Below are 21,803 nucleotides of genomic sequence, written 5' to 3'. Positions count from 1 at the left end.
AACATCACTGCTCTAGAGGAGATCTGCATGGAGGAATGGGCCAAAATACCAGCAACAGTGTGTGAAAACCTTGTGAAGACTTACAGAAAACGTTTGACCTCTGTCATTGCCAACAAAGGGTATATAACAAAGTATTGAGATGAACTTTTGTTATTGACCAAATACTTATTTTCCACCATAATTTGCAAATAAATTCTTTAAAAATCAGACAATGTGATTTTCTTTCTCATTTTGTCTCTCATAGTTGAAGTGTACCTAGGATGAAAATTACAGGCCTCTCTCATCTTTTTAAGTGGGAGAACTTGCACAATTGGTGGCTGACTAAATACTTTTTTGGCCCACTGTAAGTCTGAACACAGCAGACAACAGGAGTATTTACAACAGCATACACTTACATTCTGTCTTACTGTTACATGAATCCCATAAATGTATGAGATTAAGTTAGCTTCATCATCTCAATCAGTGATTAAGTGAATAATAAAGTTTCTATCAGGTCACTATCAGCCCGTCACTCTTATTAGTAGTTATTTTTCAGGAGGGGGCGGGGTTTGGATGAACGGAGAGGAGACGGTGATCGCGGAAGCTTTCCTCCTGCCTTCACAAACTTTACACGTATTCATCAACTGAAAATAGCAAGAGGACATTCATATTCTGCAATCCAAGACTTGATTAAATCCACCAAAAATCTGACATTACGATAACGAGTGTTTTTCAAAAACACAAATCCCTGCTGTGTGTCTGTGCCGCAGCGACGCGGACTGATTCAGAGCGGGTCATTCTGCCGTTGGTTCTGGACTGGTGTTGCTGGAGAAAGCTGACTGCTCCATGTGTGGCGTCGCTGTGCCGCCGTCACATCTGCTCCTTGATCTCTGCGTCACGGACCAATTTTATATTTCTGTGACAGAAACAATTCTAAAATAAAAACACTTTATTACAGCCCATTACAGCTCTAACCTATAACACACTATCGAAGGGCCAATAGTGTTTTGTCAGTTTATCTTCAGTCTACTGTATATTTTCTACTTTTAAATGCAGTGTTATTTCAATTTTGAATTGTTTATTTTTTACTTGTGAGCAATGCAACATTTTTATACTGCTGCAAGGAAAACATTTCCCAATATGGGATCAATAAACCACAATATCCAACATTTAAAATGGTTAACTTAACTCCTAGGAACTTCTTTTACAATCTGACCAACTACTTTGTACACAGCACTGTTCAAATGGCAGGTCATGTTGACAAAAATGTCCCCAACCAAGTGTATACAATCGTCAGAGTTGTTAAAGCAGTTAAGTTCTAAGGCTATAGTTAAGGCTCTGTAATATTTTTGCAGCATTACAAGTGACATGGTTCAGTAATTGATATACTTTCCCAGAGTGTATGCATCATGAGCATGAATAGTGTAAAAAAGGTGCCACACAAAGAGTTACATTTGTGAACACTTTATTGGTGTCACGCATTTACTCGGATGGACACTCGATTTTGCCGCCGTTGATATCATCGATGACATCGTGGGGATGACGACCATCAATGGTGCAGCCGACAGACTGCGCGGTACCGAGGATCTCTTTGATGGTTCCTGGAGGGAGACGATACATATTGTCAAAAGTTTTACAAGACCATAAACCAGTCATTTAGTTTACAGCTCATAGCTATTCACAACATGTTGAAATAACTGATCAAATCTGCAGGTTTATTTGTTCCGGTCTTTTCGGCACAAAGTTGTCCATGGTTTTCGGGCATCCCTGTTTCCTAAAGCCGGGTCACGCTTAGCCTCCACTGGATTATACTCAGTCACTCTGACAGACAGGCATAGTGGCGGGAGGCTGACAACCTTACTAGTAATGGTTAAAAGACAGCAATGTTTGCTTTAATGCCCACATGTTAACACAACTGTTATCTTTGAAGCGTAAATAAGGTCAGAGGTAAAAATCAGTGCCAGTAATCTGACATATTTTACACCGTAGAACAAAATGTGAAAAGACAAAAAATAAATGACAGACTAGGGGACCTGATGTGGAAGAGTTTCAGGGTTTTAAGACTCATTCCTGCACCTCTTTATAAATTGGCCAACTTGCATTTCAAATGTTAGAAGTATAATTCAGAGTTAAGAGATTTATTTCTTACCAGAGAGCTCTCTGGCGATGGAGCGAGGCCTCATTGTGCGAGCGACGGTCAAAATTTCCTCAAAGGTTACAGACCCACTGTGCTTGACTGTAAAGCAGAAGAGGGGAGCAATGAGTCAATGAACTTTAAATCAATATTTGTGCTTTTTAATACTTTTCTAAAGAAGGTCACTTACTGTTCTTGACCTTCTTCCTGTCACGAGGAGGCTCCTTCAGAGCCTTGATGATCAGAGCAGATGCAGAGGGAACGACCTCAACCTTAGGAAAGCAATGATAAAACAGAACAGTCATGACTACTGCCAGTCATCCTATTACCTCCACATCATTGTTGTTAATGTATAGATATTGCAGTTTGGACATATTGACATACCGCTGCCTGTCTGTTCTGGATAGTCAGCTTCACAGTGATCCTCAGGCCCTTCCAGTCACCGGTGGCCTTGGCAATGTCATCACCAACTTTCTTGGGAGACTGTTGAGGAAAATACAAAGTGGTTGAGAAGCTTACAACTGATGAAAGGAAAAAAAAAACATTTAAACTTCACCCACACAAAAGGTGCTAAAAATGTACCACTAATAAAAATAAAAAAACACTTCAAAAGATAATTATGCATTATAGCTGTGCCATCCTCAGTTTGTGTTCCAGACTTTTCGGCACAAAGTTGTCCATTGTTTTCGGGCATCCCTGTTTCCTAAAGCTGGGTCAATCTTAGCCTCCACTGGATTATACTCAGCCACTGACAGACAGGCATAGTGGCGGGAAGCTGATATAGTTTTTAAACCAAGATGCATTTCTATTTCACACTCACCAGACCCAGGGGTCCGATCTTGGGGGCCAGGGCTGATGTTGCTCCAACCTCTCCTCCAGTGCATCTCATGTACACTGCAAGAAAAAGAAGAGACACTGAGCACAATCCAATTAGGGCTTGTCCACAAAACGTACTGACAAGTGAGTAAACAGGTCCTGTTGCAGGTTTATTTGTTCCAGTCTTTTCGGCACAAAGTTGTCCATGGTTTTCGGGCATCCCTGTTTCCTAAAGCCGGGTCACTCTTAGCCTCCACTGGATTATACTCAGTCACTCTGACAGACAGGCATAGTGGCGGGAGGCTGACAACCTTACTAGTAATGTTGGTTAAAAGACAGGAATATTGCCCTAATGGCCACATGTTGACGCCACTATTTGATGCATAGAAATAATAGCTCGTCTATCAATTAACTATGTCATGGTCAGCAGCGAAGGACATGGTGTTTAGTAGTCCACTTTAGTCTTAATTTGGCATAGTATATGTTGTAAAACAAAATGAATGTCCCATATTGTATTAGAGAAACATCACATTTTGCCATCTGAAGTAATAAAGCTCAACAGGAATCATTCTGGGAACAGGGGTGGATTTGGAAGTGAGTCCCAAACATCGACTAGAGCAATTTAACTCTATTCACACCTCGCTCACTAATGTTAAATGCAACATACACGTCCAATATTGACCGATCACACCAAATTGAAGCAAAACACGATCTATATTCCTATGATACAAGACTCATTGTTATCATATTATAATCTCCCTGAGATGAGAACATTTACAAATCCAATCACTTAGTTTTTTAGTATACGAATAACCAAAATTGCTATAATATCTTGATAAATCAAATCAAGACAGTAGGACGCAATACAATATGAAAGTGTATTTACAATAATGGGCAGCCGCATCGTCATTTGTAAAACCCTTCAGGCTATAATTCGCAAAAAGGAACTGTAAATCAAAAGCATCAACATTACTTGCTGCAATAAGTCATTTTAAAATTAGTCCATAAAACAAATGAATACATTCAAACAAGTCAAATAAGGTTACGAGGCAAGGTAAATTAGCTAATGCAGCTAACATTAGCTAGCACTCTAGCACGTGGTTCCCATGTAGCCCACACACACTGGCAAACCCCGTCACAAATCACTCACAGTAACTGGAAAATATAATTTAAGCCTGCAATAATAAAAGTCAATTATTTCGCCGTTTCTCGTCGCATTTCGTGCCCCAACTTTACCGTTTTCTTTAGGCCGTTCACAGGCCGGCAGACACGGAGACAGCCGTCAGAGAACGACTCCATCTTGCTGTGAACAAGACTCTGCTTTTATTACCCAGGTAACACTGAAAACATACCAACTTTAACCTCGCTGGGGTCGAATTTGGGAGGCATGTTGCGTGTTGGTTGAGTTCAGCTTGCGTGAGGGTGTCGGATGAACCCGGGCTCGGGACGACCGATTACTGTTGCACCTTCACCGTTAAAGGGGGAGAAAGAAAGACCGATTTAAGGCCGCGGATGGGCTTTTATAGCACCACAAGTATCGCGAGATCTTTGGCTTCAGTCCATGACGTACATACAATGAATGACATGGTTGTGGCAGGCTTTACACTTTCGTACATATAACTACAGTGGTGGAGAAATTAATCAGAAGATGTACTTTAATAAAAGTACTCATACCACAGTGTGAAAACAAGTATTAGTCATTAATTGTAATGTTATTTAAGTTCAATAGGCAAGAACAATTAGGAAAATGTAGCTGAAGTATTCCTAAATCATTTGATTGGTTTATAAGAATAGTTAAAAGAGTGAAAAGTCATGATCACAACTATAACCTAAACTTAATTTAAAATGTATAACAATTATGAAAAGGAAAAGCTGAATATTTTTACATTTGAAAAGATTGAAATATAACATGTTTGTTACATCAATAATTACTTAATTCATCGACAATATAGTTTCAGCATTAGTTGTCCAAACTGTTGGTTAGTTTAATTCATCAGATAACATCACCATTTTATAAACTGTTATAATGTTTTTGTATGCAAACATCGTGTAACCTTACATAAAGCTGTCAGATAAATGTATTGGAATAAAACATACTGAACTGTAGCGGAGTGAAAGTGTAAAGGGTTTTGAGAAGGACATGTTCAAGAAATTACACATAAGTCAACTTTACATTTATGAGTAAATACAATTTTTTTCCCATAAAGCCCACTAGCCCAGCCTTATGAATTCTCCCACTTTTTCCTTTGAATGGCAATGGTCAATTTTTTGTCAAGGAATGATGAACAGGAATGTGATGAGCACAATGTTCATTTATTTTCTATGATTCCCATTAGCTTCCATCAAGTGGTCGCTATTTCTCCACAAAAGCAGTAACAATAATATCGATAAGGATGTAAGTCAAAAATGTATATCCAGAATAAACCTACATTTTCACTGTGGGCACACGTTCAGATAGACGGCTGATTAGGACCAGAAGAACAACGGGAGAGTATTGAATTGAAAAACAAACAAACGTAAAATCCAAAAAGCAAACATTAAGTTAACAACTTAAAATAAAAAATAATGGGGCCCCAGAATGAAAGAGTCCCGGAGGCTCCTGGTTTGTGCTCGTGTTTTGTGTCTGTGTGTTCAGCTCCTGAACAGTTGGTGGCAGTGTTGCAGCAATAAGTGGTTGGTTAGCAGTCACAAAAACAAAAGAAGTCCCATCCTCTCATGCTTTGCTGCTGCTCAGACTCTGGATCCCCGGGGTGCTGCTCGCTGTGGAGAGTAGTCTTGGCTGTCTGCTGTTAGGTTTCTTGTGAAAAGGCTTTACCACCTTTGTGGAAGAAGGATTTCACATCATGGCGTTAAACCTCACCATCAACACGAGCAATCCGCCTCTAGGTGAGTTGCAGCCTGAATACTTGCTCTTTGAGTCCTGTGCATGAATGTAGTGACAGCTGACTAGCTAGCACTGTTACGTGTCACCCCAACAAACGAGACAAACTATATTTATAAACTCTCCCTCAATGTTTTTTCATCGTATGTAATAATAATATAGCTATAACTATCTCTTATAAAGTGAGACAATTGACCAGTTGCTAGGATTTGCTTGATTCAGAAGATATGAAGACACAGACCCATTGAAATACAATATTGAAAGTTAATATTATTATTAGAAGTTGTAAACCAGCAAAATAACATGGCTAATATTTGCAACTCAACAATGGAATGAGTTTGGAACCAGCCAAGTTGTTTATTTTTGCAATAAAGGCTACGTCTGTATGGCAGTATGTCCTTATAAGTTCAAACTGGGTGTGTAGTTAGCTAACAAGCTAACGTTAGCAAGCTTGCCGTCGTGGCACTGAAACACAGCATGTGGACAGTTCGTTAACATGTCCTTTTTAATGACAGCAGCTACCTTTAAATGTTAATATTCCACATTTGAACGTTCACTATGGCATGCATATACCCATGCAAAAAGTCATCACGAGCTTGGAAATGCACATGACCAAATAACACACATTTATTACGAGCAGTTGACACGATGACACTAGCTAAAAGGTTAGCTGAGCTAGTCGGTTTAGGTAAATACATACTTAGTTACATGTCTATAAAAAGTATCTAGCGTTGAAACTTGACATATTTTATTGATATTGGAAAGTATTCTGTGTTAAATACATTCAGAACAAGGCTTTCCTGAGTTTAGTATGCCATTGCTTTGTACTACAATGAACTAACCCACTAGCTTTGACAGCGGGTAATAGCGCCTCTTGCGTGTATACAGAGTACAGCAGGCTGATGCAAGCAGCTGAAACGTGGAAGGTTGTATTGGAAATGTTATTTTTTTATTAATTTTTTGCAACCTGGTTTATTTTCGTTTTAACACCAGCACTTGACCTTAAAAGTGTAATACTGGGCAGCCTTGGTCAATTGTTTTCTTCTGTAGAAAACCCGTTACATGTGTTGATATTAAGTCCATGGCATTACAAGAATGTTTATGCAAAGACTCTTGAGTCCTGACATGTTGAAAACCACAGTTTTAGGAAAGCAGTACTTCTACGAAAGGGGCAGGTCACATAAAACACTGCAGTGTAGAGGACCAGTTCAACTGGTTCACAAATGTTCTGTGAAGATTGCCTGCAGTCATACAGGTTGTTATGTTGCACTCAAGTCACCTTTAGATAGAGGGGCCAAACCTATTTAAAGAATACAAAACATCCAGGTGCCTTTTAACATAATCTTTCTAGATGCAGTTGGTTTATTCTTTTACGCCCAGTCACAACTATCAAAACACTAAATTGTTTCCTCTACCCTGCAGGAGCGCTTCTGGCAGCAGAGCATGTGAAGGCCAGTGTGCAGTTATCAGTGGAGGAAGGCAAAGACACCCGGCTTCAAGTCTCTGAGTAGGTAGCACCATTTTTTCAAACTGCTGAATGTGCTTAAAGTAATACTTTCAATATTTTTATATCTCACCTCTTGTTACTCTTGAGTTTGTGAAGAAAACATTTTCTCGCATGCCATTCTTTATGAAATGAATTAAATGGGGTTAAAAACCAAACTCTCACAGAAAAAACAACGTATGCAGTATACTCCAAATCTCAATGATTACTGTTTTCCAAACATGTGAATATATTTTGATAAACCCTACTTATTTTAAAGCCTTCTGCATCAACAGTTTGCGCAGGCGTGCTATTTTCCGTTTATGCTAGGGTGATTGAAATGCTAAGTAATGGAGATTATACTGCACAAGTTGTGTGGGAGTTTTTATTTTTGATGTTTTGATATATTCTTGCTTTTGCTAACCAATCCTTTTTCACATAATTTGATCAAGAAGGTTTTTGGATTGTTTGTCAACAGTGAGAATTAAGAATTAAAGCAACTGCCGCATACATTACTTGGTAAACTGGTGCCCATGTCCTAGGGCAGGGGTGGGGAACCTCCGGCCTCCGGGCCGTATACGGCCCGCGAGACAATTTGGTACGGCCCTCGAGATAATTTATAAACACACGCAAAAAAGTAAGAAATCTAGACCGCAAAAAAATTAAACAAGCGAGTGCCTGTTTTTCCTGGCCAAGGTCATGTTGTTGCTGAACACAACACGAGCCTAACGTGTCATCACGTGGTATATGTCTCGACTGACAGGGGTGCAGTTCTGACGGAGAGCACCAGAACGCCACTTCAGAAATTGCAGTACCGATAAGGAGCCTTACACATGCCGCAGTTTCTGCGTGTCTGTGTCTTTAGTTGAAAGCCCAGTGGCGATCTGTTCATCTGTCATACTGATCATACAGTCAATAACGTTGTTGTTATTAGCATCTGGTTAGCTAGCTATGCTAACGAATATAAGAAGCTTTTTCTACAACCAGTGAGGTAAAGGCACATCTTTATATGATCATTATAGTTATAAAAAAATAAGAGAATAAAGTAAACAGGTATAAAATACTATATGACAGTAAAAAAAAGTTGTTATTAATAAAGAAGAATACAGTTTGAAAGGAGAGTGATTTGTCAAATATTCATAAAGAAAAATAAATCTGCTTCCAGTTCTGTTTCATCTGGGTGCTGAGAGATGTATCCATAGATCTACTAATGTTGCTCTCAAAGTGCACCAGATTGATGTTTTTAACTTCAAGATTTAAAAACACATCTTCCCGGGGGAGCATGCCCCCCGGACCCCCCTAGAGGAGGTTAGGTCCCCCCCACTTAAATCATGTTCACATGGATAGGAAACTAAATACATTTGCACACATCTTGTGTCCATATCTTTCTGTTTTGGTGGTCACGCCACACAGTGCACGTGCATGCATACGCGAGTCATGGTGAGATATCTGGATTAAGAGGTTGCTTTTTCTTTGCACAGAATGAAGTGAATGGGCTGTGATTTTTTTTTTTTTTAAACAGATGTCAATAATTTGTACGGCCCTCTGAGGATATTGTAAAAATTGAAATGGCCCTTGAGAGGAAAAAGGTTCCCCACCCCTGTCCTAGGGCTTAGTCCCTGCTGGAGCGAAATCAGATCAGAAATTCTTTATCCGTCCCGCAGCAGAGATATTTACAGTTTTAACAAAACAGATAAAAGGCAAGAGTAAAAATAGCGGACTTGCATATAAAATACTGAGGCAATCACATATGAATACAAATAAAAACAAACAAAAAACTGGTTCAAATCCGGCCCGTTGACTCTCTACACATGGTAATAAAGGCTAAACTGGCCAAAAAATAAGCTTAGAAATTAAAGAGTTAAAGCTAACACATTGTGAGTTGCTGATATGAAAATGATAATTTAAATGGTTGAAGTGTTCCTTTTTTAAATATCATATGTAGAAGGTATGTGTGCTATAGGATTAGAATGGTCTAATTAATTTCTACTCTGTTCTCTTTCCTTTCCTCAGTGCGATCCAGTTCAATGACACCAACTCTATCAGTCGGTACCTGGCCCGAGTGGCTCCCGCTCTTGGCCTCTACGGATCCAACATGATGGAGCAGACCGAGGTGTGTGCTTGTGTGTGTTAGAGATTTTTTGTTGTGTTATTAAGAGTGGTTTCCTCATTCGAAATACTGTCTGGTAGGTGGACCACTGGCTGGAGTTCAGCGCTCGGCGTCTGTGTGGTCAGTCTGGTGTGAGCGCGGCGCTGGGGGAATTGGATAAGGCTCTTTCTCTGCGCACCTTCCTTGTCGGACAATCTGTCACTCTGGCTGACCTGTCTGTGTGGGCTGCCCTCAAAGGTCAGTACCCTGCAGGATGTACCAGTGCCAGAGAGTGGTGCAGAGATGAAGTCTTTTTTTATAGGCCCTGCTGGAGGTTAACATTGCAAGAGGTCCTTCGACAAAAAAACATTTTTCCATTGGATGATTGCAGAAAATCAGCCTCGATGCCATCACAGGTTTATGATACTTCACCAGTGGCGACTGGTCATTAGGGGCACAGCTCCACCTAGTGTCAGCAGAAAGTATTACAATAATGATTACAACAAAATGCAAAAAATAAATTAAAATATATATAAAATATATTTTAAGATCATGTTTAATCATCTGATTCGTCTGTACATTGCTGTTTTAGTATGTGTTCTTCTATTTAGTGTCTACAGTGTGTGCCTATTGAGCTATTTAGAGCCATGTGGGACAAAACCCGATCCTGCCCCTCCCTCTCACTGTCTAAGTGAACGGTGACTGTAAAAACTACACTGCGCATGCTCAGAGTATTTTCCTATTTAATGTGTGTGGCAAAAAATAATGACCATAGGGGCATAGAGCTGCCATCCCCACCATACGTCATCTCACATCATTCAGAGCTGATTGGCTGTAAGTACGTGTGCCGCGAAAAGTGTGGTGTGTGAAGAGCAGGTGAAGAGCAGGAGAGAGACACGTCCTAAAACCAGGAAGTAAGCTGCGCATGGGTTCCCTCCACAAAAAAGCAATGAGATTTCTCCATAGGATTTTAGAAAATAGCTCAAAATAAGATCTGTGGGAAACGTACCTGTTAGATAAATGTATGTTTTGTTCAGCCGGATAATATCCACATGTCTACCCTACTTTTATAATTTTCGAATCATAAATCCATCATTTAGATTTATGATAGACTTTTGAAACTACAAGAAGATAAGGAGGACTTTTACAAAAAAGTAATAGAGATTTTTGTCCAGAAGGATAGCATGGACTTCATCTTCAAGTCAAAGACCACAATTTTTATTGAAAATGGGATCTTACTAAGAGAGAACAATTCAATATTTAAATGATACAATTATATTTTTTGGGTATCCTTCTGTTGAAAATTAATTGAAGCATCAGACTAAAGAGGCTTTTGAAAATAATATTATATTTTGATTTAGGTCAAAATATAATATTTGTAAACCTGAAGAGTCAGAGCCAGTGCCTCACCAGCCATGAACCTCACTGCAGAAGCTTATATATAGACTAGTGCTGTCAAAATTATCGCGTTAACGGCGGTAATACATTTTTTGAATTAATTGCGTTAAAATATTTAACGCATTTAACGCATGTGCAGAATGGCCCGCCCCATACGTGCCACCAGTGGCAGCGCCAGGGTATGGCTGGGGTAGGCTACACCCATACCAAGAAATGGCTTAGCCCCACCATGAAAAATTATGTTAAAGTAAGCAAAATAAAGTCTGCCAACTCGCGCGGAGTAAATTGCACAGACAGCAGTTAGTAAGATTGATTTCAGGAGCCACGGTTTTGAAAACGTTTGTCACGTAGTGATCGTCTTCTCAATAGAACATCTTTGATAACGGCGTGGTGTTGTTGCAGGAAGTCCCGACGGAGAATACTTTTGCTGTAGTACAGGGGTGCACATAACTGGTACGCAGGTTATGTGCGTAATCTCTCTGAAATGCGTACCGTCACTTGTGTCACAAAGCGCATTTGGGTACCGACGTACTTGTGAAGCTTTTCCAGAAGGCGGTTAGATCACCGGACGACAGAGTCGGTCTCCGTGTGCACAGACAGGGCTGCTGTTAACGTTGGTCTGTATAACGGAATTGTGCCAAAACTACGCCAACCGGCTGCGGAGGGAAACTCCCCCCCCCCCCCCCCCCCCCCCCCCCCTTCACTGGAGAACTGCGCTAAAACAGCTGATCACAACGTTCACACTCTGTGGTCACGAAGTACTCCACTAGCCGCCGCCCCCCCCTCTGTCGACTTTCCTGAAGTACTCCCCCGTTGATAGAAATCAACACGTAATGAATTAAGACCCCACGGTTTGATGATTGATAGGTGTGTGGGTTGTCTTTCATTTTGACACGCAGAAACATGTTATAATAAACATAGATACTGTATGTTAAATGGATATATCCGCCTTCTTTCATTTATCTTTCCATTCCCACAACAATATACATAAATAAATGGCATATTTTGGACATAGTTCGAATGGTGATTAATCATGATTAATTAATTTTTAAGCTGTGATTAATCTGATTGAAATTTTTAATCGTTTGACAGCCCTAATATAGACATCTAAGTTTTTTGTGCCCCACCACTTTTGTACATATAGAAACGCCACTGTACTTCACATTGTGTTCAGCAGGATAATCCTCACCTATTGCCTCTGCTTTTATAATTTTCGGATCGTAAATGCAAAAGTAAAATCGGCAGATGTAAAAAGCTTACTTTGGGCTATAAATGAACAACCTCTAAGCTAAATGCAGTTAATGTTTGCCGTGATGCAGTTAGAAGTCTCATTTACATACTTGTTTGCAACCACCATTTATTATACACAAGTTCAGGACAAGAATTAGAGCAGGAGAATGACAAACAGCAAAAAAGAAAATGCAAGACATAAAATTAAAGAGCAAATATAAAGTTAGCAACTTCGGACATTAAGGAGAATTAGAAGAATTACTGGCGTATTTTATGTCGTTGTACAAAATGGCCAAATCTCTTACGCCAGACCTTATTTTAGGCATCTAACCAAAATCTTTGACTTGAACCAGAAGTTGTAAAGGGCTGATTCATTCCCTGGTTTTTTATTAGAATCAGAATTCCTTTATTAGTCCTGCAGCAGGGACATTTACAGTGTTTTAGGACTCATTCCTGCACCACTCTATTGTCCCTGTCTGTGTTGGTGCGGAACATGTGTTGGAATGCAGCCCTACAGGTTGTGGTTGTTTCTCTGCAGGTCACGCGGAATGGCCGAGTCAGGGCAAAACCTGTTCCCACGTCAACCGCTGGTTCTTCTTCCTGAGCTCTCAGGTTCCCTTCACGGTTGTGGGTAACAAATATGCCAGCAAGAAAGCTCCAATGACCAAATCCAACGTAAGTGTCATTTCAGATATAATGTGCTTTAATGTTTCTAACATATGTTAAAAATAAATGTCATCAATGTGAAGTAAGGCAGGGCTTACACAAGCGTTTTGCACTGTGAGGAATCTGAATTGATAGTCACACTGTCTTGATGAAACCACTACTCCTTCTCCACAAATTAATCAGTTGGTCATTGTGATTAGTGACAAACAGCTGGCAACTAACCATTATTTGATTCGATTAATGTGAAGATCATTCCCTGGTTAAATTAATAAATCTTTTGGTACATTAAATGTCAGAAAATAGTGAAGAATTTCCATTTCAGTTACTAAACGATCCAACATCTTGTTTTTGTTATTACAAAGGCGCTATGCGAACCTAACACAGGAAATCTCCGCCTTTTTTAAAATAATTCATCTTTCATCAAAATAGTAACTATATTTCTGCTAAGTACATTATCTTTTATTTAGCTGACACTTTTATCCAAAGCAACTTGCAAAAAGTGTATTCAACCATGAAGAAACAAACTCAAAAACAAGAATCCTGCAGGTAAATGATTAGTCGAAATGTTGCAGCTCAGCTCAGTTTGTTGATTTTTTTGAACCCAACCGGAACTTGCTTTGGTGCAAAACAGAATAAGTACAAGAAAAAGGCAGCTGTGCTGATGTTTTCCTGACTGTTTGTGTCTCTGATCAACAGTCGGATGAGAAGAAGCAAGATGTCGGCAAGTTTGTGGAGCTACCAGGAGCTGAGATGGGCAAGGTGGTGGTTCGCTTCCCTCCTGAGGCCAGCGGGTGAGGCTTTATATCCACTTGAAGAGGAGTCCAGATTATGAAGTAGCTTACCTAAACTAAATGTTTCCTTCTCTCTGTGAATAGATACCTTCACATCGGCCACGCCAAGGCTGCTCTGCTCAACCAGCACTACCAGATCACATTTAAAGGCAAGCTCATCATGCGCTTCGACGACACCAACCCTGAGAAGGAAAAAGAAGACTTTGAGAAGGTAAAACACTCAAAAAAACATGTCAATTAGTTAATCTTTCCATACTACCTGTCAAACTGCCAAAGAAAGATTTTTCAGTTCTTATTTCCTCACGTCTTTGTTGCTCCTCAGGTGATCCTGGAAGACGTTTCCATGCTCCAGATCCATCCAGACCAGTTCACCTACACCAGCGACCATTTTGAGACCATAATGCGTTTTGCTGATCAGCTGCTCACTGAGGGAAGGGCCTACATCGACAACACGCCTCCTGAGCAGATGAAGCTTGAGAGGGAGCAGCGCGCCGAATCTAAAAACAGAAATAACAGTACGTCTCAGGATGCCATGGTCAACGGTCACAGTGAATTGTGAAACTCAAGTGTACATTTGTGAACTTTCTGAAGCTATAGTTGAACTCTTTTCTCCTCTGCAGCGGTGGAGCAGAACATGAAGATGTGGGCGGAGATGAAAGCCGGGACAAAGAGCGGTCAGACCTGCTGCATGAGGGCCAAGATGGACATGAACTCCAACAACGGCTGCATGAGAGATCCCACCCTGTACCGCTGCAAGAACACTCCTCACCCTCGCACCGGAAGCACCCACAAGTAGCTGACTTAAATATAGAATATGTGACATTTCCACTTAGAATGTCAACAAATCTAGACCTACGATTTATATTTTTGGGAGTGGGGAATTACGTAATTCCTAATGAATCCAATAATCTTCTTTGCACATGCATCATCATATTAGTTGTTTACCAGAAGCTGTCATAAATGGACTTTTGATACATTTCGAAGCCCATTTTACAATATACTTTCTAGATATTTTAAATTGAATATTTTAACCGGATGAACCTCCGGACCTTAAGTTATCTGAGAAACAAACATTTTTGGCAGCCGAACGGCATCAGAAAAACACAGATCTTTAACATTAAACTGCTTTGAGAGTTAAATGAGTCCAGGGAGGGGAAACAATAAAAATAAACCAGGATATTTGCATCATATAATGAAGTCAAAACCTTCCTTGCTTCCAGAGTCTACCCAACGTACGACTTTGCCTGTCCAATCGTGGACAGCTTGGAGGGTGTTACCCACGCTCTGAGGACCACTGAGTACCACGATCGTGACGAACAGTTCTACTGGTTCATCGACGCTCTGCACCTCAGGAAGCCCTACATCTGGGAGTACGCCCGCCTCAACCTCAACAACACGGTGCTCTCCAAGAGGAAGCTCACCTGGTTCGTGGAGCAGGGATACGTCGACGGATGGTACGTTGATTTTCTTCCTGACTGATGCTTAGGAATGTGTAATGCATGCACAATATAATTTTTTTATTATATATTTTTTATCTTCTTATTGCACATTTTAGTTTAACCTCTATGTAAATATATTTGTCTTTATTTTATTTGATATTTTTCCTCTTTAAATATTCTGAAATTGAGCAACCGGCATTAGGATAAAAAAATATTCTCTCATAATCAGGAGGTCTTGTTGGTCCTCCAGTGTTCCTCCTCATCCTCCCTTTAACTTTATATATTTTTTCTCACGCAACCTTTACGTTCTCTTTTGACTTTTCTCATATCGCCCTCCAGGGATGACCCCCGCTTCCCCACTGTTAGAGGAGTCCTGAGGAGAGGGATGACCGTCGAGGGTCTGAAACAGTTCATTGCAGCACAGGTACATCACAGTCATGTTTAGAGCTGGACAGGGGAACAGCCTGGCTTCCTCTCTAAAATGCTCAACTCTTCTCTTTACCTGAGCCAACTCTAACAGTTTTGGACTCAGCATTTGGCACCTTTTGAAATGTAGAATTTGTGGGTTTAACATTTTTATTTCATGATGGCACACAATCTGCACAATTTCCTATTTGCAAATGTAATGAATTAAAGATTCCACTTTGTGTACAATACAATATATTTTATTCTAATAATGTGTTTTGTTTTTTCCCCTGCGTCTTTCCAGGGTGGATCACGGTCAGTGGTGAACATGGAGTGGGACAAGATCTGGGCCTTCAATAAGAAGGTACATTTTCTACTTTGGATGTATGTTAGGGAAAGATGGAATTTAGTTATGATGAGGTCCACTGCTGGCATGGCTTCTTTCTGCTTTGCTGTTCTCATTCTGTTTGCTCCCTGGTATCCTGCTTCATTATACCCCACCATCACCCACCATATCAACCCCCCAATAGCACTGACAACCTCAAAAACTAGCTGCTTTTTTTTCATATCCCACATTTGATTGTCTTCATGTTTAGCTGTCCTCATCTACATCTTTCTGGACATCATTTTTGCTTCCTCTGTGTGGTCTTCCTCGCTGGCACCTGCTGCTTCATCCCAGGGTCAAGTAGAATTTGTGAAACTATTGCTTAAAAAACTATATAAACAAAAAGAGCATTACGCTAGGGAACACACAAATAAGATTTGAAGTGTGAAGGTTATGCATCACTTCTGATTGGTAGAGTTGAATACAGACTCTTTGGACGCATCAGGGACAAAGTACTTTTGATTAAAACAGCTTCCAAAAGTCCTGACGTCGTTGGGGTCAGTTTGAGATTTAGGGACCAACTTTTGCTTTATGCATGTTCAACTAACACACTCTCTTCTGTCAAGGCTCCAAAGTTCCTTTAGGTCAACTTGGCCGTATTTGAATTTGACGTTACAGCAGCTCATGTTTGAATGCGGTTACAAACATTCTTTACAGTAGTTTGTTTGGGATAGTCTAATATTTAGCTTAAGCCTCAGAGTTCAGTGAACTCTGATGTGTGTATTGGGCACAGACATTCAGATATATAAAAGAATAGCACCAACTTTTGCACCTGTGTGGCAATAGACAACTTTACCCATTCTCTCTCTTCTCAACAAGCTTTAAGCAAATGAATGGAAAATGACGTTGCCATTATGCGTTTGAACGTATGTTGTCCTCTGACAATTTCTGGAGCCAGTGCTAGCTACGCGCATCAGAAAATGTTAGCAACACTGTCACAGCTTTTTATTTTTTACACTTCAGTTATTCCACCCTTAGCTTTTATACTACTGGGGATAGTTACCGCAAATAAATGACATTGACACTCTTTGGTAATTTGGGATAACTCATGGAATTATCTAGAGAACTGGATACAAGGTCGAAGGCTGGGCACCGTTCATTCCTATTTTCTAAGTTGCTCAGTGTCGCATGAAGCCAAAATGGAGCGACTGTAGATTCAGAAAGTACCTAGATCATCCGGGGCCTTTTGCCGAAAGAGCATGCGCACTTGAGTTTTCTGGGAATTTTTTGTTGGAAATACACTGATTTACAGACGTTTCTTTCCCAAAGTAAGTCAATAGGAAAAGGTATTTTTGAGCCAAGATTACGTCGCGAGTAGAACTGGAGTGTAGTACGTAAATTTGCTTCAACGACCAGCACACTTCCTGGAGGCTTGGGATAATTACAAATAGCTACCATGTAAAACAAAATTGCTTTTTCCTGTATTGCTTTTTCCTGTTTTGGTTGCGCAATTATTGAAGCACTTTCTGCTTGCTTTAAATAAAGCCAGATTGTACCCGTTGGTAGACAGAATTGCATCGTTAAAAGCGAGGCTTTTTAAAGTGAAAAACTTGTCTATTTCGACTTTAAAGGAACGTTTGCTTACTGCTACCCCACAACATTGTTAGTAATTAGCCACAAGTGTATTTAGTTAACTTTGTGCCAGAAATATTTTTGCAAAACAGAAGCTGAAGCATCAATGGAGCTATACTGATATTGATTGAATATTTAATGGTTTGTTTACAGACTCTCTGCTCAAGCTAAATCAGGTTTGAAGTCATCTTCATCATCACACTTCTCCTGAGTTGATGAATATAAATTCAGATAATTGGTTTCCATACTGGGAGTGACTTAAATCAATTTCAATATTAAAACGTCTTCTGCTTGGACCAATGTTCGGCTCTTGCGAAATCTTAATATTTTGATGCCATTTCATTTTGGTGTGCAACAGAAAAAGTGTGTATTTTAAGGTCTTTATCCCTATAGTACAGTTTTTATTTATTTATCTAATTTATATTTAATTTATCAATTTCCTGTATTCCTTAGCCTGCTGGGTATTGTTGCTTCATAACAGACTAGCATCCCAGATGGAGTGTAGCAATATGTGCTTTAAATACAAGAGTGAAGGGTGGAGGTGGAAATGTAACAGACAAACAAAAACAGGAAGGTGTAACAAAGCGGTGAGGAGAAATAATGTAAAACGTTCCATTCTATGTAAATGTGTCTCTACCTCTCTCCTCTCTACCTCCTCCTTGTTCCCTCCTTGTATCCGACATTAAACAGCATCTCACTCTTCTGTTTCCAAGCTGCCAATTAGCTGTCTGAAGGTACTCCTCCTCCTCCCTTCTCCTCCACCTCCTGCTCATTTTCACCCACTCCCTTCCTGCTTCCATCTTGAGCTGGTTTATCTGAAAGCTTCACTGTTTTACCAGCCAATCAACAGTTAAAAAGCAAAAGGCAGTATTCTTGTGTAGCAGGAAGTCAGAGATATTACCTTAGCATGGGTTGAGCAGGGGAGAAACTACGAAGTCGGTTGAACTGATTGGTGAACTAGTTATCCTTAGGTTGGATTCTCTACATCTCTGAATTGATGGATGCTAACTTGTACACATTGTTGTTGTTTTCCATTCTCCATCCTCACTGATAAAAACTGATGGTCTTGAAGTCTTGAACTGTAAGTAGTGATGTGTACTTGCTTCGGTTTTCAAGACATTATTGGCCAAAACATCAAGCTTCTGGAGGGCTAATGGAGGTGCCAATTGACTATACCGGATTCCAAACCAGTTGTGGGAATAATTTGGGCTTCTACAGTTAGACTGCATTGTCTAAACCAGCCTGACCAAAGCATCCTGTCATACTGAAAGTGCAAACAATTTATTTAAAGAGGCCCTATTATTCTTTTTGGAGTTTCCCTTTCCTGTAGTGTTTTTATATAGGTTTTTGTGCATGTGTAAATGGTCTGCAAAGGCTAAAACCCCTGAGATTCTAATCCTTTAGTCCAGGGGTGCCCAACCTTTTTTGAACCGAGAGCTACTTTTAAAGTTGCCAGTCTGTCGAGATCTACCAGTCCAAATAGAGAGGCGTAGCCATTACTGACAGCCTACTACCAGGTAAATACACACTTCTACTTGTATAAAACTGACCTTTGTACGATTAATACTTCATAAAATACTGCAGATCCTTTATCATACCTCTTTCTAATCTACACACATACAAGTATTTAACTGAAGCTACACAACAGTGTTGTTGATACGGAGTTGGAGTTTATTCACACGTCACTACAGTGGGTAATGTTTTCAAGAAACATTGAACAGTGCTGCCACAGATGACACAGGGAAAAAAGAAAAGACTCTGAACCCTTTATTTGCCATTATATAAAAATAGTGTTGCTACAAAAGTATAAATTAGGCTTACTAATAAGACAACTCAGATCTGAAGCTACACAGGAATCTGCTGCCAAAGTGCAATAAAAAAGACAACATTAATAGAATCAAACCCATTTTTTGTTGCATTTTAGTAGATTATAAAAAGAAATGCCTTTTTAAAATAGGATGCAAGCAACTCTAGTTTCTTAACCTGAATTGATAATGGACTATAATCAATTTAAGTTTGCATTCTTATACCATTTTGTACAATAATTATAATGAATAAGTTCAAACAAACTCAAACTTACAGCTGATTAATAACGATATCTAACTTTAGTTTTTATTATATCAAAAACCTGTTGAAATGCTACTGTTATTTTTACTGTCCCCCAAAAGCGCGTCGCAGCCTCCAGGAAAGCTTCTTTCACAACTTCGCCGTCTTTGAAAGACTTCATGTGTTTCGCAAGAACGTGACTGACACGATAAGATGCTATGGTAGCAGCCTTGCTCTTGTTGTTGGGCCTGGTGAAAATGGGCTGCTGTGCATTTAGCTGTCCTTTCAGGCCCCTCCCCTTTTGGGAGCGTAGGGCAGAATTAGGAGGGAATTCCGTCTCGTAGAGTTTGTGCACTGTTTTGAAATGCCGCTCCTAAATTACCCTTCTTCGATAAAGCCACGCTCGCATTGCAGATGAGACAGATGGACTTTGAATTGGAATAGATACAAAAATAATCATCCTCCCACTCGGAGTGAAAATGATATTTTTGGGCTTTTTTGCTCCTGCCATAATTGTGGTCTTGTGTGCGGACTGTCACTCCTGTTGTCACGGACAACGTCAGCTAACTAGTGCCCACTGCCCACCAGCCACGCCCCGACACATGTTGTCACGCCAATCACAAAGCTTTGATGTGTTCAAGTGCATTATTCTGGCACAGGAAGATTATGTTATAGGACATTAACTATAAAACAGAATATTGTTGTTCTATTCACATCTTGCGATCGACTGGGAATCTCCCCCACCCAGGCACCCCTGCTTTAGTCCATTGCCTTTTTTTTTAGAGAGAATTTTACATTTCTTTTATGTAGGATTTAAAAAGTGTTTTGCCCCTTATTTACTAAATCACAACAAATATATTAACAACATTGGAATTACCATTATGAAAAACAAATGTTTTGGGTTAAAGAGTGGCTGAGTAAACTGAGCTAATTAACTGGTTCCATAACCAAAAATATAAAAATTATAAATAGGGATTATTTACTTGTATAATATCGCCACAGCTGCCTGCATACTGAAAATCTGTCATCTTTTATGTCCATTGTATTGAATGGCATTCACCTTTGTTGTGCTCTTCTGGTATATTTTAAATCGTGTTGCTGGATTGTCTATTATAAATCATGCGGCGTCCTTTGGCTGGTAAAATAGTGTGAGTGGATGAAGACTGAATCAGCAGCTGAATAAAAACTTGTTTTGCTTTTCTACCCTCGCCTGCATATGACCATGAATCACTCATGAAAGCTGCTTTTCTTTTTACTTTCTTCTTTTGCATCTTACTTTCTTACTTTCTTTATATTTATTTCTTACTGAGCTGGGGTTTTTTGTATCTATTTTTGTTTAGTTTTCAAGGAGTTTTCTTTGAATTAAGTTGCATCATGTTCTGCTTTGTCTTTTCATTACTCATCATTTTGTATGTAGAGATTATTACAAATCTTAAGTCTGCTGTTTCTTATACTCACCTGTTTGTGTGTATGTGTTGTCTTTGTGTGTGTTAGGTAATCGACCCAGTGGCTCCGAGGTTCACAGCTCTGTCCAGCTCCTATGTAGTTCCTGTTACCGTCTCAGAGGCTAAGGAGGAGATGAAGGAGATGGCCAAGCACCCCAAGGTTAGAGCGCTGTCATACACACACACACACACACACACACACACACACACACACACACACACACGCACACGCACACACACACAATGTGATCACCAAATGTGTTATGGTTGTTTGTGCCTGGAAAAGATCTGATTGATAAGAAAAATTCTATTTGATACAATGACAAAAAAGGGCAATTGTAAAAATAAAAGAAACAAATAATGAATAACTTTTTTTAGAGAAAAATCCTCAAAATATTACCTCCCCATTAGACTTGCGAATTTCCAAGAGTACATTTATAAATTTGCCAGGAAAAATATTGAAAGAATAATACCTTTTTTGTCAGGATATAAGCCAAATACAGAATGGAAATAACGCATATAAACACATGCCCTGTGTCACTAATGAATTTAAAAGAAAATAACACTATTGTGAGAGAAGGGACTGTACTCTTAATATTTTGTTTGGGGGGGGTTCGAAAGAAAACTGAAGTAAATAATTCCTGACAATGACACATTTAGGTTGAGTACATCTGTGAATTCATTCAGACTCAAGGTCAGTTGTCACTGAATTGACTAATATGCAATGCCTTTATGTTTATATTATAAGTTTGTGATCACGCGAATATTCAAGATTTTCTCAGAAATATACGTGTACATTTTTTTTTACGGACTTAAGGAGTTATTAGAAGTTATCTCACTTACTTGAGTACCAACATTTTCTTAGTACACATACAAGTGCTGAAGTCATTTCTGTGTCCATCCAGAACGCAGAGGTTGGCATGAAGGAGGTTTGGTACGGACCTCGCGTTCTGGTTGAAGGAGCCGATGCAGAGACCTTCTCAGAGGGAGAGATGGTCACCTTCATCAACTGGGGCAACCTCATCATCACCAAGATTAACAAGT

At 39.7% G+C, this 21,803-nt stretch overlaps 2 protein-coding genes and 3 non-coding genes across 7 annotated transcripts in view; 1 reads left to right on the top strand and 4 right to left on the bottom strand.

Annotated features, from left to right (window-relative positions):
- Positions 1-1,427: 1,427 nt before the first annotated feature.
- rpl12 (ribosomal protein L12) lies at positions 1,428-4,451 on the bottom strand. Of its 2 annotated transcripts, none has more exons than XM_034233779.1 (6): positions 4,282-4,451; positions 2,934-3,007; positions 2,498-2,596; positions 2,304-2,385; positions 2,129-2,215; positions 1,428-1,580 (listed from the first exon to the last, which is right to left on the bottom strand). In XM_034233779.1, the coding sequence occupies exons 1-6, from the start codon at positions 4,316-4,318 to the stop codon at positions 1,462-1,464; spliced, it is 498 nt and encodes a 165-aa protein (XP_034089670.1). In that variant the 5' UTR covers positions 4,319-4,451; the 3' UTR covers positions 1,428-1,461. The 2 variants fall into 2 exon arrangements, with proteins under 2 accessions (XP_034089670.1, XP_034089671.1); XM_034233780.1 differs by having other exon boundaries at positions 4,166-4,410.
- On the bottom strand, positions 1,697-1,824 carry LOC117557852. The gene has a single exon (XR_004570758.1). It is a non-coding gene; the product is annotated as a small nucleolar RNA SNORA65 (small nucleolar RNA).
- LOC117557853 lies at positions 2,760-2,885 on the bottom strand. Its single transcript, XR_004570759.1, has one exon. It is a non-coding gene; the product is annotated as a small nucleolar RNA SNORA65 (small nucleolar RNA).
- Positions 3,102-3,229, bottom strand: LOC117557851. The gene has a single exon (XR_004570757.1). It is a non-coding gene; the product is annotated as a small nucleolar RNA SNORA65 (small nucleolar RNA).
- Positions 4,452-5,621: 1,170 nt separating the features above from the next.
- eprs1 (glutamyl-prolyl-tRNA synthetase 1) overlaps positions 5,622-21,803 on the top strand; it is a 32,373-nt gene continuing 16,191 nt past the window's right edge. For both annotated transcript variants that reach the window (XM_034233777.1, XM_034233776.1), the window contains exons 1-14: positions 5,622-5,815; positions 7,233-7,317; positions 9,307-9,406; positions 9,484-9,640; positions 12,549-12,685; positions 13,373-13,467; positions 13,552-13,678; positions 13,790-13,982; positions 14,088-14,259; positions 14,688-14,921; positions 15,246-15,330; positions 15,616-15,675; positions 20,809-20,919; positions 21,665-21,801. In XM_034233777.1, coding sequence (XP_034089668.1) covers positions 5,773-5,815; positions 7,233-7,317; positions 9,307-9,406; positions 9,484-9,640; positions 12,549-12,685; positions 13,373-13,467; positions 13,552-13,678; positions 13,790-13,982; positions 14,088-14,259; positions 14,688-14,921; positions 15,246-15,330; positions 15,616-15,675; positions 20,809-20,919; positions 21,665-21,801 — 1,736 coding nt within the window. In that variant the 5' untranslated portion in view covers positions 5,622-5,772. The remainder of the gene's footprint in view (positions 5,816-7,232; positions 7,318-9,306; positions 9,407-9,483; positions 9,641-12,548; positions 12,686-13,372; positions 13,468-13,551; positions 13,679-13,789; positions 13,983-14,087; positions 14,260-14,687; positions 14,922-15,245; positions 15,331-15,615; positions 15,676-20,808; positions 20,920-21,664; positions 21,802-21,803) is intronic.

Source organism: Gymnodraco acuticeps, unplaced genomic scaffold, assembly GCF_902827175.1.
Source record: "Gymnodraco acuticeps unplaced genomic scaffold, fGymAcu1.1, whole genome shotgun sequence".
NCBI classification, from domain to species: domain Eukaryota; kingdom Metazoa; phylum Chordata; class Actinopteri; order Perciformes; family Bathydraconidae; genus Gymnodraco; species Gymnodraco acuticeps.
The sequence above is the reverse complement of the archived record's forward strand: the minus strand, read 5'-3'. Positions and strand labels throughout refer to the sequence as shown.